The following is a 16,175-nucleotide window of genomic DNA, read 5'->3' on the forward strand; positions in this document are numbered from 1 at the left end:
TGGACTAAACAATTTACTGCTTCTGGTCAAGCAACAGATGTTTGAAGAAGTTACTGTCACTTTGTAACAGCAGTTTTAAAACATGAATGTTCAAAAGTAAATTCAGTTCCATCTTCAGAATGCTTTATCACAGAATCTATATTAAAATTCAAATTAATGTCAATATTGTCAACCCTTCAGATTCATCTGTCATTTTCAAACTCATTTTCAGGATTAAATATGTGGAGCAATTCAATTAACAGGTGTGTAGGGAAGAAGAGCAGATTAAAATGAAACCTGTAAAACTCTGCCCAAATATTTTAAGAACTTTCGTTCTAAACACTCAGAAGTACCCAGGGAAAGGGATTCATAGGAACTAGCAACATTTTAGAAAAACTGCAAGAAATACCAAGTATCACTGCATACAACCTATGCAACCGGTAAACTTCGTTTGGTTTTTTTTGAACAATTATGGACATTTTGCAAGGCTTTCCAGACCCACAGTTATAGCAAAATAAGTTACGAGCTTTCTGTAAATACTATTCTACAAGAGATGTTAGCTCCTATTAGCTCTGATTGTTACATGTTCGCAATAAATAACATTGAGTTATTTGGGGGAGTTTTTATTCTTAATTGTTACACTTAAAATATCAAAAACCTGGCATATAATTTGCCACTAGAATATGAAGAATAATATCTGAACTATGAAAAGCACACTGTAGTTCAGAACTAGAGCACGCACGTCTAAAAAACAACTGAAAGTGGGCACCAGATATCAAAGTATTTTAACAAAGCTCACTTCAGACCATGTCAGAAATTAAAGAAATCACAGAATTACCTGTTGACATTTGTGTGTGTCTATTTTTTGGTGGTTCACTGTGAAACCTAGCCAAACACCTTGAGAAATCATAACCAGAAGGATTACAAGATTGCTGGGAACAGCTTTCATTTAAATGAAAAGCATTAGAACAGTAATACTACATTAAATCATCTTACTTTCTATGTAATATGAAAATTTGTTTGACATTTTAAAGCATCAGGGAAGCATGTGAATTCTCAGTGAACTTGGAGTTCTGCAGACTTCTATTTTGCCTGGAATAGATTTTTTTTTTCTATTATACATACTTCACATGAAATAAGCTACAATCCACTAGTTGTTAAGCAACAAGTATCCTGCGTTTATCTGGACAAAGGACACATTATCCTATTATTTTGTTCTTTTTTCCTTCTCATGTAATTTTCTTTTTCACTAATGACATAAAAGAATGAGAATTCAAAAATAACAGTATAGCAGGTTGCCTTAAAACAGAGTTGCTCTATCAGTGAGCAAACTGCAGAGACAAGCAACAGCAGCTGATCTCTTCCACAACTTGCCCTACTGCAATCACATAACATATCTAGTGTGGTCATTCATAAGTACACTGCTGTGACTCATAGTATGAGTCATCATGCAAGAAGATTCATCCCAGTGAGTGAGTGTTTTTCATGACATCACCTTTGTGAATACCTGGAGTGCAACTGAGTTTATGTAATATTGGACACAGCTAGTAAGACCTGATTTTTTAGTACTAGCTCAGGAGTCCCAACGCCTCACACCTTAGCCCTATTAGGCCAAATACAAGCATACGCTGACAGCAGCAAGTGCAGGACACCTGAACAAACCAGGTACTTTGCTTATGGATAAATGAGGGTTGACTACTGTTTAATTCCTTATCAGCTTCAAAATTCCACCAGGCTTGTTGTTTTCCTTCCATCGACCTCACATGACAACACAGGCACAGCACAGTTAACTTTCTTCCTGTGTTTAGCTGTTGATTGCTCTGGGGCTGACAATGACAAATACAAGTCTAACATATGAGAACAAGCATGTTAAGTCTCACTGCACATTTAAGGTGATCCTGGATGTTCTCTTTTCCCTTCACAATGTAAACAACAAGCGGCAGCTGTTCTTCTTGTACATAACAGATCCTTCGTACTAAAGGACAAAGTGCTGAAACAAGTGATGAATCAATCATCTCTTTTTCCCCAAGCTTTCTACAACTATTCAAGTTGAATATATTAAACAATACCAAGGTTTTTTTAATAATTTGAAGATGAACAATCTTTTACTTCAAGATAGATTTCCCTACTTTCTAACAGTAGCACACACACGGTCCTCTGTCCATCCAAGGTAGGGTAAAATGGCAGAAGATATAAAACCTGAATTTCTACTGCAAAAGTAGTAAGTTGCCCTTAAACATCAGAAATAAAAGCAGAACAGGATGCATGTGTTCACTGAACCACAGGTAACATTTAATATGTATTTTTAATTATTTTTTTTAAATAGGCCTTAACATATACAAAGTGAATATATACAATACATTAATCTTGTCATGTTTATATATCAAGTACCTCCTGGACTTTTCATGGTTCTTAACTGGCTACAATTTTATACAGAAGCATACAATCTCAGGTGCGTATCAAAGTTTCTTTACGTGTGTGGGAAAAACATATTCCAGCTTTAAAATACGTGCTATCGGTCTGTCAAAATAATCTCAAAAGCACAAAGCACATTAGGGACAAACACTGAATGAGAAAGTCTTTGTCCTCACTGCAAAGCAAACTACAGCAACACTGGCAAAGACTCCTATAGACTGCTTAGCTCAAGCAAAAGAAGTCCTCCTACAGATTAGCTTTGAGGCCACCAAAGGTTAGCAACTGATGAGTTGTATTAACTGATGTTGCACAGTAGCCGGGCAATCAATTTGAGTTAAAAACACTACCACACTGAAGTTAAGGATCTGTGTATAAGACTTTCAAAAGACTGTAAATCCTTCACTGAAGAAATAAATCACAGCAACTCAAAGACTCTTGAGGGCCCAGAAACCACAGTACTGGACTAAACCTGAGATACCAACTCTATTATATTTTGATCGGTGTTTGTTTCTAGACATCTTCGGAAGTATGACTTATACCCTTCTAGGCAAAATCTGCATGTATATATGCACGTGATAACTTTCTGCGTATCAGAGACCTCAGTGACTTCACTTCAACACTCATAAGTATCTGCAACATCAGGACCTTTGCTGCAGTTTCCACAGGAATGCAAGGCTTCTTCAAAGTCTGTGCTGAAGATAAAGATTAGAAAAGCAGGAATGAATCATTCCTAAAGACATAGGAGTTGTAGTTCAATTACAAGCTTAGAGTCATAAGACTTATGAGTTGTAGTTCAACTATCTGCACTGCCATACTTCCTCTCTGACTTTACACAAGACACCCGTGGCAGAATCTACACAAGCATTCCCATGCTTTTGTTACAGGTCCATAGGACACCTTCCAAAGTACACAACAGGTGCTCTCACAAATCCAGGGCATGGTATTCTTGAAGGAGAATGACCAACCTACTCAACTCACCTTAAGAAAAATATAAAGAATTAAAGTGAGTGAAGAGGTTGGTATATGTATTCTAATTCTCAGAGCTCAAAAGAGCAATTTATTTAATCATGTGATCAAAATAAAGAAATGTAATAAATGTGCCTGACAACTTTTAAAGGTTTTATAAACCTACAAGTAGTTGAACAAAAGTAATGAAAATAAGAGATAATCATTTGTGTGAAGGATCAGTAAGTTAAATACATATCACCTGCACTTGAGAAGTACATAGATTACGAAAGACCGTAACTCTGAAAATGTAATCTAAACCAGAAGGAATTTAATGCACAATCTTTGGAGGGTGATGTTGATCAAACAAGACAGAGCAGAAGAAGCAGATCCGTAATGAATCGGTACTTCCTTGCTAGATCTTACAGTTTGCCAAATCTGCTTATAAAGCCAGTTTTAAACGGTTTGTGTAAGTAACTGTAATTACTGCCTGCAAACATATGTTCAATAAATCTGTGCATCTACCTGAACTCAACCCATCACATCTATAGCATTTTTCAAATCACCAAAACACTCCTGGGTAATCACCTGATACCTTTCATGGTCTGGACTAAGTTTTTGCCTACATAATCCTCCCCTTTCCCTTTTTCTTCCAAAGCACAACACCTACTAAGAAGCTTACAGATTCCAGAAAGAGCTTCCCCTGCTCCAATTCTCTGAGGAACAGGGATGAGGATAACACTGTCCTACCTCAAAACAGAGGACAAACCTACTACAAATTGTCAGACATTCAAGTATTAGCATGACGGGGAAAACTACTACTATGGCAGACTGTCCTACAAGCTCATGAATGTTCATAAAAAATATTTTAATCTAGTTTAACAATCAAGACAACATAATTTAAACCTAACCTATTTTGCACAGTTTTAAACTACCTTTTCTGTTACTTATTCCATTCGGGCAAAGAAGTAAATACATTTTATTCATGAAACAGACTTATTGCTGTATTTGAATTAGGACAACAGCACCAACTATTCTGTTTTTAGAAAGTCCATTTACTTCAGATCCTACAACTGCTCTCTCCAGTCCTTGTGTCCACAACCAGCATTCTACAAAAACCAAGGGAAGAGAAAAAACCCTCAAACAACTAACTACAATCATATTCTCTACTGTAAGAGTGCTCTCCAATGGACATACCAAAATTATGGAGCAAAGTTTCTCCTTGCTCACAACAATAGTATACCTAGAAATTATTCAGAATAATGGGAAGCAAAGAAACATTCAATCTTTGCCTGAAAACTTAATTTGATGGCAGACCTTTAAACCGGCTTCTTCAAATTGCTTAACCCCCAATATAGCACATTTCAAGAAAGTGGGAGTTATTTCGATTCTTACATTCCAGAACGTTTTTCGTGCTAATACACAGTAACTACCTCACGGCATATTTGCTAACGACGCCCAAATACGCCACACAACGTGGGCATCCCGCTCGTAAGTAAACTACTGGCAAGGGACCCGAGTTGCGCGGAGTTGCAGGCGGCGCCCCGTGAGGCCGGGGGAGCGAAGGCCGCACCTGTGGGCGCGGGGCCGGCGCCGGGAGCGGCAGGGCCGAGGACGCCCTGCGCATCCTCCCGCGGGGCCCTGCAGCACCACCCACCGCCACCACAGCCTGTCCCGGCCCCATGCCCCGCCGCCGGGCGAAAGAAAGAGCGGGACGCGCTCCCCCACGGGGGCCGAGGGAGGCGGCCAAGACCGTGGAGGCCTGGAAGAGCCAGGGGCTGCCGACACCCCCCTTCTCGGCCTACAGGGGGGCCGTCACCCTTCCCGCCCTCCCGCAGGGCCACGGGGCTGGGCGAGGGGCACACACCGCCTCGCCCGCCGTTAGAGATGCGGGGGGCCGGAGGGAGGGGGGGAAGCCCTGCCCGTACCTGTTGTGCCTCTGCGCCGTGGCGGCGCTGGCGTAATAGGCCGCTCTCCGCTGGCTGCTGCGCGGCACCGGGTGCAGCGGGATCTGGTCCGCCATCTTGGGGGCGCCCCCCTCCGCCTCGCGCGCCCGTCCGCTCCCCCTCCTCCTCCTGCCCCGCCCGGCACCGCTTCGCCTCGGCCCCGCCGCCCAGGAGGTGCGGCCGGGACCCCTGACGTCACGGCCACCTCCAGCTGACGCCAGGAGGAAGGAAGCGCCAGCGGGGCGGGGCCTCGGGATAAACAAGGAGGCGGGGCCCCGCGGAGGGGGCGGTGCGGGAGCGCGCGGGCGGCCGGCCGCGGTGGGGGGCGGGCAGGGCAGGGCAGGGCAGGGGCTGTGGCCGACGGAGGGGGGCGGGGGGCGGCGGGTGGTCGTTGGAACGCGCTTTGTGCTTGTGCTCGGGGCTTCCCCGAGCTTTCGTTAAGGTGGGTGAAGTTTAATTTTTCAGCTTCTGAAGTACCACACGGGTGAGCCATGAAGAGGAAGAGCCAGAGGCTGTGCGGGTGGAATCCTCAGGGGGACACGGGCATTTCACAGGAACCCGAGAGTTCAGGGGTTGAACAGGAATTGCAGGAGACAGACGCAAAAGTGGTCGTCCTCAATTAGCTTGCAGATGCCTGCTGGTTTTTAAGTTGATCTAGGTAGGCTCCCCTTCCATCTCTTGGATGGCAAGGACTAGCTGTCACCGCTAGCGAATGTCAGCAAATACTCATGTGATTGCCAAGAACAAATAAAAGCACTGTGAATTGATAATGATTGTTTCCTGCCATGAAACAAGAGACAGTTTTTGTGAGCCAGATTGTATTGCCACATGGAAATGCAAATGCTGTATGTGAGGGATGATGAACCAGTCTATGGGACCTCACAGGGGAAAGATCAATACAGTAGTCACCACAGAATAAGAACTGGTTTGGAAGATAGATGTTTTCATAGACCTACTGTAGCATGTTATCCCTCGATATTCCTCTGAAATCAGATGCTGTGGGTAGCAAAAGGCCTAACACCATCACAAATGCGGAAGACTATCCACAAAAGGAGAAAAAAGGAAAATATATTTCTTTCTCAATGTCTATTCAAGGTAGAAGAAACATCCAATACAAAATTAAAAAGGATCTACCAGGAAAAATTTTCATTCAAAGAGATTTCCACCAAAAGAAGACAACAAAATATGTCCAAAGTGCAGAACACAAGATTAAATGAAAGATACGTGGCAAAAGCTTTTCTTGATAATTTTTGCTTCTCTTCAATAATGTAAGTTGCTGGGGTCACCTTTCCAACAGAATATTTCAGATTTCTTAGCAATAGTACAGTAGGAAGCCAGGTTTCGCCGTCTAGTTGTACAGCAGTCATGTACAGCAGGCACAAAATGCCTTAAACTTACTAATTTCAAAATATGGTGAAATGAAAAAAGGTTTCACAAATGACTGTGCTTACACAAGAAGATAGTAAGGCCAAGATCTTTGCCAATGAATTGCTGATTATGCAAATTACTCAAGCCAAAGGTGCCAGTAGGATGCCACCTTCAGCCTTCTAGAACATGGGCTTTTTTCCTTTTATTGTTCTGAAGACACTATATGGCAGAAAGATATTCATGGTACAGGTGAAACCTTTGGTCTGCTGGATTGTGACCTGAAGTGTGCGGTGTGGCAATGGCAGCACTGGCAACCAAGAACAACAAATGGGTGAAAGAGTTGCACTCAGAATTATAGAACCATAGAACAGCCCATGCTGGAAGGGACTTTAACGATCATCTGGTCCAACCTTTCATGGGAAACAGAGCCTAGATGAGATTATCTAGTACCCTGTCCAATCACATCTTGAAAACCTCCAGTGATGGGGACTCCCCCACGTCCCTGGGGAGGTTGTTCCAGTGATTGGTTGTTCTCACTGTAAAAAATTCCTTTCTTACATAGAGATGAAACCTCTCCCAGTGCAACTTGCACCCATTGCTGTATGTCTTTTCCATGTGGCTCCCTGTGATGAGAGAGCCTCCATCTTTGTAGTCACCTTTTAGGTACTGGGACACTGTGGTGAGGTTGCCCCGAGCCTTCTCTTCTCCAAGGAGAAAAGACCTCCTCAGTCTGTCCTCATAGGGCAGGTTCTCCAGCCTTTTGATCATCTTCGTGGCCCTCCTTTGGACCCTGTCCAGTCTGTCAGTGTCTTCCTTGAATTGTGGAGACCAGAACTGGACACAGCGCCTGACAAGTGATGATGCCACACCTGGAGTACTGTGTCTACTCACCAATGCTAAATCAAGGAGCAATGGTTTTAAACTAAGGGAGTACAGATTTAGACTGAATTTAAGAAAGAAATTTTTGACAATGAGGGTCGTGAGGCACTGGAACAGGTTGCCCAGAGAGGTAGTGGAGGCCCTATCCCTGGAAACATTCAAGGTCAGGTTGGATGGGGCTCTGAGCAACCTGATCTAGTTGAAGATGTCCCTGCTCTTGCAGGGGGGTTGGACTAGATGACCTGTAAAGGTCCCTTCCAAACCAAAGCATTCCATGATTCTATGATTCTAAGTTGCTCTTACAACCCAGACATTTCAGACTGAAATGTTGCTGTACCTTAGAACGTACCTTCTACCTTAGAATGAGGGGGAATGGTAAGTACTGAGGCACCACAATATGCAGTGTACGCTGAAGTATGCTCCTATCTGCTGGAGTCATGAAGATCATGAAGCACTGGCAATGCTTAAGATAGCTTGCCAAGTGCAAATTTCTAAGCAGTATTTTGACTTTAGGCACATTATCTGGTTATTGAATTCACCGACAGACACAGAACGCTCGAAGCTGAACCAGGAAAGCAGGAACAACAGTTACGTAGGAGGCACAAGGCTCATATGGGACTAAAAGGGAAAAATCCCTCTGCTGGGCATGTGTCAATACTTTGCTGGGTATTTGAAGGGTTGCACTCAGAAATGCCAAAAAGGGGGAAGAGATTTATTTAGCTTTGTAACTGTGATAATCATTATAAAGTTGATGGTAGTACAGCAATAGAATCATAGAATCAATAATTTAGGTTGGAAGGGATGCCCAGATGTCATCTAGACCAAGCCCCTGCTCCAAGACATCAGGTTTGATACCAGGTTGTTCAGGGCCATGTGCAGTGGAGTATTGAACACCTCCAAGGACAGCAGTGTTTCCACAGCTTCTCTGGGCTACCTGTTACAGTGTTTATTTTGTGATAAACAAATTGCTAATAAGTAATCAGAATTTCCCGTGTGACAACTTGTTTCTGTTGTTTCTCATCCGATAACCGTGCACCTCTGAGAAAAGTCTAGTTCCGTGTTCTCTGTATCGTCCCATTACGTAGTTGTATTCAGCCACAGTTTCCTCTTAGCCTTTTCTGCTCCAAGCTGATCAGGCTGAGCTCTCAGCCTCTCCTTATATATCATGTTCTCCAGCCCCCTGACCATCTTGGTCACCCTTGCATAGACTCACTCCAGAATGACAGCGTCCTTTTATAATGAAAAGACCAAAACTGGACACAGTAGTCCAGATACGGTCTTACAAGTGCCAAACAGAGGGGAAGGATCACTTCCCTTCTTGTACCTGCTGGCTACACATTTACTAATACTTCCCAGGGTGTGGGTGGCTGCCTCTGCTGCAAGGGCACGTTGCTGTCTCATGTGCAGCGTAGTAGGTTATGGTGTGGTACTGTCTGCCTCCTGCCTGCTCTGCAATGATGGCTGTACTTTATTTGTTTGAATAATCAAACACAACCCTGAAAAATTTCGGCATAACAATTATGCCAGTCCTAGGTGCTTTCATGGCCCTTGTTATTACAATTCTGCGCATCTCACAACTTTACAATTTTAACTTTAATATTAACAGCTGTATATTCAGAATCCTCATATGGCTAATGAAGTTACTGCAGTTCACTGAGGCCAAGAGAATTAAAGTTATTTCTTCGAGTTTACTGTTTGATTCAAGCCTGTGGCAGAGCAGTTTTTGAACAGAACAGAAATCAACTAATTCACAAGTTAGCTGCCTAAGACCAATCTTCTTGTCTCTGCAGAACTTTGGTTCTGGTTTTTTTGTTATATTTCTGGTTATTTACCAGATTATTTGGCCTGTAACTATCTCTAATGTTAGTCAGTTATGTGTACATGTTTGTAAATTCCGTATATATAGACAAATACATCATCTAGCATGTATAATAAAAGGTTTCTTATTGACAGACTTGTAAATGCCCCAGCATGGGACAATCATTAGGAACCACAAATGCCTTTAGAGTCTTGATTCCTTACTGAGTCTCATGTATTCTGTAAATCATTATTTTATTTATGACTACTTTAAGGTTTTAAAAGAGAAATACTTCACTATTACCTGTGCGCAGAGAGGCTTTGAACCAGAAAGCCTTCTAAGAAGAGGAAAGTGACAATTTTTTAATAAATCAAGGGCCAAGAGAATGACAAAGTGGAATATTTGCCATTTTAAATGCATGCAGTTTTGTTTACTTCAAATATATGTTTAAAACTTGCAGTTAAGACAGTTGCTGGAAATCTATCATGACCTCAGCTTCTTGATCACTCTAATTGCCTTTTCGCATCAGTATTTTCATAAAATGGTAAAAGCTTTTCAGGGCGGGGACTTTGATTGTGTGGCATCTATCATCATTCAATTCTGCCTCTAGATTATCATGTAATCCTATTTTACAATTTTTTAGAGAAAATTCTTTATATAAAAGTTTTTTTAATGTAAAATTGAGACTTTGGCATATGATACTTAGGGACCTTTCAAGATGCCTATAGCAAATGTGCCTGGATTTTGAAAATAATGTTTCCTTTTCTATTTAGAAATCCTGAAAGGTCACAGAATAAACTTGCTTTTGATCCAGATTTTGCTAGTCAGGCATCTCAGGCAGGTTTTATTTTGCTATATGAAAAAAGCTTTTCATTTCAGGAAAGAAATTTTTTTGCATTCAATATTAAGTACTGGCTAAATAACATTTGTCACTTAAATATCATGATAACATACATTTATGATAAGTAAATATAACACCATTCTTAAATAAACTTTCTGTATCATCCTTTCCATGTTTCTTTTTTGCATCTTTTTGCATTTATAACAAGTGGCAGAGATCCAGAACCTATGATTTATGGATCTTGTGAACTCTTGATTTAACTAGGAATGAGCTGGCATGGAAACTGTTTTGCATTTGTTGCATGTATCTGCTACAGGTGCAGAACCTATCTGTAACTAGTTCTGCCTGATATCCCCAGAGGGCATTTTATAATAATTTATACCTTCGCTACCATTCTACTTCTGCTGTAAATATTCAAGGTTAAGTGCTCCCTCCCTCCTAATCCTGTTTATGTATCCAATCTGGGCTAGGGTAAGGGGGGAGGGGAGGAAATGAAAGACAATTTGAAGCTAATTCATTCTTCACTATCCTTCTTGGAGCCAAATTATAAAATCAGTTACACCAGAGTAAATCTGTGGAAGTGATACTAAAATAAGTTGAATATAAACCAAAAGAAATTAGTTTCAGTAAGCCTCACATAATGTTACATGATATAAAATTTACATTACATTTATACTAGGTATTTTCTCACCTCATCCTTCAAACCACCTTGCATTTCCATTTTAATTGTGGCACTTTTTTCATCAGTGATGAACCAGCTCACTATCTGTCTTCAAATTTTCAGCAAATTGCAAATTGGTCCAAGACACCTAGAGGCTTAAAAAAAAAAAATCACTGCAAAACCTGAGCACAGCAACACAGAAAGAATCCCGTTGTCTTTGTAAGAAGAGCTGAAGGCAGCAAGGAAGACTAAACCAAATAAATTCTTACACTGTCAGAGTGAGGGAGCAGAACAGATACAAAATAGAGGGAGCTAAACCAGCTACAGTTATCAGCTTTAATAATTCTAATAACAGTGCCTTCATATCTTCTATACATATCAGTAGGATGTAACAAAATGTTGTCTTCCTATGGGAAAGAACAAAATCGGAAATACTGTTTTCTCTGGGAGGATCCTTGTTTTAAAAGATTACTTCAGACAATGAAGCCTCCTGCAATTCAGTTATACACCGAAATCAATGAGTTTAAAAACACCAACAAGGAGTAAAAATAATCATATAAAATATTACTATACTATAAAACCAAACTGGAATGCATTAGGTACTGGAAACAAAACACTACTCACGTATTAAAAAAGATACTGTTGTCTACATAACAACAAGAAGGAAAATTCTATTTTGACACATTTTATTTTTAATATTCATAGCATTCAGTGTTTATCAATTAATTGTGCTCCCAGCTGTTACATTTCTTTCAGATCTTCCTTCAAGGTCTTCCCTTTGGTAAATGTCAACTCTCTGCAGCTCTGCAGGATTTATGGACTGCTAAATCTCTACTCCTCCTTTTGTAGTCCATCCTTACCAAACTGTGGGTCCCACGGCACCGGCTTCACACCAGCTGTGTGCCACTCTCACCTGTGTTCCACCCAGTCTTTCTTTTAGAATAAAATACCAGAAATATCTTATCCAATTAAATCAGCAAAATTATGTATATGTTGTATTTTGGGTTTTGCTAGAGTTACATCTTCTAGCCAATAACAGGTCTGGGTGAAAAGGCATTTTCTCCAATTCACTTGGCAACACATGAGGCAAAAAAATCCAAGCAAATCCTAGAGTACTTAAATGAAATTGGTTTTGAAACAAAGGTACACTTTGGTGACTTCTGATACAAATATCAGTTGTGCCTTCATTTAAGCTATTAATTGCTGATTGTGGATAACCAAAAGGAGAAAATTAAACATACAACGCTCATTATTTTACTGAGCTTTCACAATGACTCTTCAGTGAGAACCATTTAGTAATTGTTCACAGTATCTCTTCAGTTATGTTAACTCTTAAGTTAAAAATTCCTTCAATATATGTTCAAAACTCCCATGCCTTTTAATTTCTAGTTAGCTTCTGAGATACTCTTTCTCATCCTTTTAATGTATCTAAATTCAATGCAATATTTTTATTTGTAATTGGAGGAAAAAAAACTGTGGACTCAAAACTTTCGAGCTGGCTTACCAACTTCTGATCTTCTCTTAAAACCAGAGAGTATCCAACAAAATATTTCCATGGTCTGTGGTGCAAAATCAACAGCAAAGCACACCAGAACTTTGAAAGGACACAATTTTTTTGAGTGTTCTCAGTGGGTTTATTTTAACAAATTCCACGCCACTGATCTTTCAAATAAATAAATACAGCTGCTTTAACTACTCCTTGAAACTGAAAGAAAATGCACCCATGGATTAATTACAAATTTTGTGTTGTTTCAGAGCTTCTGAAAAGGTCATGGAAGGACAAACAAGGCCCAAGTGTAAACTTGAGTATCCAGTTGTGATTGCTGGTGTCAGACTCACTGGATCTGATTTCCTTTTGCAGTTTCTGTTACAATAGTGACCGAAAGCTTCAAGTGGGATTAGGGGGTCTTTGTTCTGAGAGCTATACAGGAGTAGATGAAGCAAAAAGTTCCCAGATGATAAGTGACAAAATACTTAGTGTCTTGTATAGCATATCCTTCAAAAGTCAGAAATTACTTAAAATCTTCTCTTTCTTTGATATCTCTTTATGTCTGCCCCAGCCATCAGCTCAGGTTCATAGCAAAAAGGTTTCTTATTTGTCTCAGACCTGCTTCTGAAACCCCTTTTCTTTCAGTCATTTTAGCCAGTCAGATCTGGCTCCTGTTAAAACCTAGACGTCATCTCTTTGTATACTGATTTCACTCCAAGCAGCAGTTTGAATCTTACAGGTTTTCCCTGTATAGCACCTCTTATCCATATAGGAAACATAATTTTACACATTCTTAGCCTCACGACTGCTACCATACCCTTTTTCTGGTATTGGGAATGGCAGCTACTCTCACATCAACTCAGCATGAGCTGAAGAGATCATTGTGCCAGCTCATCATGTTCAATGTCTTGTTTCTTTCTATGTCCTTCCTCTAGCTTCTTCCCCAGTATTGCACTGAACAGCAATCATTATTTCTCACTGAGAGATAGTTTCCCATCACTAATCAACAGATAATTGTAGTGGGTTTTGTCTGCTTGTATAATTTGCAAACATTTTCTCCCATTCCTTGGGGAATTCCCTATAAGTGGAAAAAAATGGGTTCATTGCTCTTTTTCAGAACTAGGAAGGGTCAGCTTCCTTCCACAATGCAAACTGAAACCACGGTTGCCCTCAATAATACTGGATGAAGGACACCAGTTGTGGTCTCCAGAAAAAGTACCAGGATAAAGACTGATCAGTCTACAAACATGAGTTACCTGCAGCTTGCAATATCCATATCTGGTTCTAACTAGTCTAAATCTGGAAGAATTGGTAGCCAAACACACTATTTGTGAAAGTAGATAATGTAGCTGTGAAGAGCCTCAAGACTGAACAGGAATATGTGCTTCATATAGCAGACAAAATAGATTATCTACAAAAACTGGCAGTGATCATACCTATTTTTAGTGTATTGCTTAAAACTAATACATAAGGTCTGAAATACATAGAGATTGAAGTCACCAGGATCTAATTTCTTGGACTAGAGAGGCATGGAGTCATAGTCCATGATGTTAGTGACAATAATTATATAACCCAAACTGTAAGTACAAGACACAAGCAACAAGACGCAACAAGCCAAAAGACAAAACAAGATTGAAACAAACAGCTAAGGGAAGAGAAATAAAACATGTGGCATAAATTTCTGTTGTAGACTGTATGTACAACTGTAAGGATGATAGGACAGTCTGCTGTGGCTTGCCATTTATCAATCTTCTGGTAAAAAGAAAGATTTTTGGAACCCCAAATTAACTTTCTATGAAAGGAATCTAAAGGAGTCCATGTCTTGTAAATATTTCAGGGAAATTTATGAAATTCATTTTTGAAGGCTGCTAATACTGAAAAGAAAGGAAAGAGAGAGAGAGAGAGATGTGCATTGCACCTTTGAGTCAGAAGGTTGTTGTCAAGAGGAAAGCAGGAGAAGAGTCAAGGAAGAAGCTCTTCAGAAAAGTGGGAATCTTGGAGAATTTTTCTGCTGTCCTAAATTTCCTATTTAAAAAAAAGCAACAATCCTTTTTGTGAATTCTATCAATATCACAAGACAGACTATTTTCTCTTGAAGCTGAAGATGGACTTTTGTTTGGGGATTATATGCTTGTTTCTGGCTTTTTTTTTTTTTTGCTTTCTACAAATTCCATTTAAAACAAGCAAAGACATGAGTGGTCAGTTTTCACTCCATTTCAGAGGTGCTTCAAAATAATTTTACAGACCTCTGGTGCAGTATGGCAACACAGATTAAAATGATCTGCCCACTAGCAGATTCACTTGGGATTAGGACTGACTCATGCTGTCCTGCCCGGATCATTGGACTATCCCTGGTTTCTATGAAATTTATGGGTTATTATCCACATCACTATTAAATATGAATCTTCTAGGAAGCATGTGAAATCTCAAGTTGCATCCAGTTTGCTTTCTTAAAAAAGGCAAGTTAATTAGTATTTAAAGAACGGGGGGGTGAGGGAGGGGGGTATGTGCCCTGTAAATTTTATATGACATTTTCAAGAAAATAAAGGTAACTTAACTTTAAGGCCAAAGACATTTCTTCCAGAAAATAAGAATTGATGCCTTATACTGGGTTTCCCTTTGTACTAGTAATGTGCAACATGGTCTCTATCAGAAGAGAAGACTGATGTTATTAGAAGATTGCCCTTTGAGGACTGGGCTGAGATGGAAGCATCACTGACAGGAAGAAGAAATGTATCCTTGGGCACTCTCTGAACAATGAACAATTTGGGTGCAGTGGTACATAAAAGATGGAGTTCAGAATGGGCCTGTGGCCTTAGGCTTCGTTTCAACAAAGCATTCAGCAGATGCCTCAACCCCACTAGGGTCTCTGAAATGTCAGTGAAAACACTTATTTTTCCCTCAGTGCTACCAGAGAGAATGAACTATGGAAAGAGAGAAAAATAACTGTGAGGTGAATGGGGTTCATGTGGGTCATTTGAAATTCAATTTCTCCTCAGTCATCCTGGTCAGCTCGTTGCCTCCTTACAGCAAGGAGCCTTTGTGCTAATGTCTTTGCTCCCTTGCAGCGGATACAGCATGAACGGATTTTGGCAGAGAGCTCAGGCAGGAACACAATTGAGGATGGTGAGAAACAGGGCCTGTAGTGTGACCTACCTGTAAGGGGATTTGTGGAAGGCTGACTTTAATTCAGTTACCTTTGTTCAGTATATATGTGTGTATATATATGTATATAAATATGTCTGATGTACTGTGACTGGGATTCCTGTTCCATCTATGAAGTTTGGAAAGTTTGCCTTTGTTGCATGCTGTGGCATGTACTTCAAAAAGAAGAAATCAGCTAAAGTGCCCCTGTATCACCAGCAGTATTTCTGAGGTCAGGAGAGTTACAATAATGATGATTGCCGCAGTGTGGTGACATCTCTTATTATTCAGCTACCTGTTAAGACCCTTTCACCCTCACTATTGGTCAGAACATGACTAAACATCTAGGTAGACTTAGGGGAAATCCACATTCTCAGTATCAAAGAATTGACTAGATGAGATATGTTATCAGCTATGCAAAGCTCCTGAGGCACAAGCCTGAGATACAGGCCCTTGGACACAGGGTTGACTCAAGAATGTGAAAATAATGGAGTGAAAATTAGTACATACCCAGAAGCGAGTTAAGTGAACTTATATGTGCTGAAAAGGTAGTATCATTGTGACACATCTGGCCTCATTCATTCTCTACTTTTCCCAAGTAAATTTGGGGATGGAGCTAGAAGTTGTCTACAGCAGTAAAAGCATAGGACCAGAACTGTAATGAACACTAAGAAAATCTATGGGCAATTCAGTGACAAAACCCACTTTGC

The 16,175-nt window shown here is 40.4% G+C and overlaps 1 protein-coding gene across 6 annotated transcripts in view; it reads right to left on the bottom strand.

Annotated features, from left to right (window-relative positions):
* Positions 1-5,383, bottom strand: part of ATP9B (ATPase phospholipid transporting 9B (putative)) — a 175,219-nt gene extending 169,836 nt beyond the window's left edge. For 5 of the 6 annotated variants that reach the window (XM_075493658.1, XM_075493657.1, XM_075493655.1 and 2 more), the window contains exon 1: positions 5,268-5,383. In XM_075493658.1, the coding sequence (XP_075349773.1) occupies positions 5,268-5,362 (95 nt within the window). In that variant the 5' untranslated portion in view covers positions 5,363-5,383. The remainder of the gene's footprint in view (positions 1-5,267) is intronic. The other variant, XM_075493659.1, reaches the window with a different exon arrangement.
* Between the last annotated feature and the right edge of the window lie 10,792 nt (positions 5,384-16,175).

The sequence above is a fragment of the Mycteria americana genome, chromosome 2 (genome assembly GCF_035582795.1).
Source record: "Mycteria americana isolate JAX WOST 10 ecotype Jacksonville Zoo and Gardens chromosome 2, USCA_MyAme_1.0, whole genome shotgun sequence".
NCBI classification, from domain to species: domain Eukaryota; kingdom Metazoa; phylum Chordata; class Aves; order Ciconiiformes; family Ciconiidae; genus Mycteria; species Mycteria americana.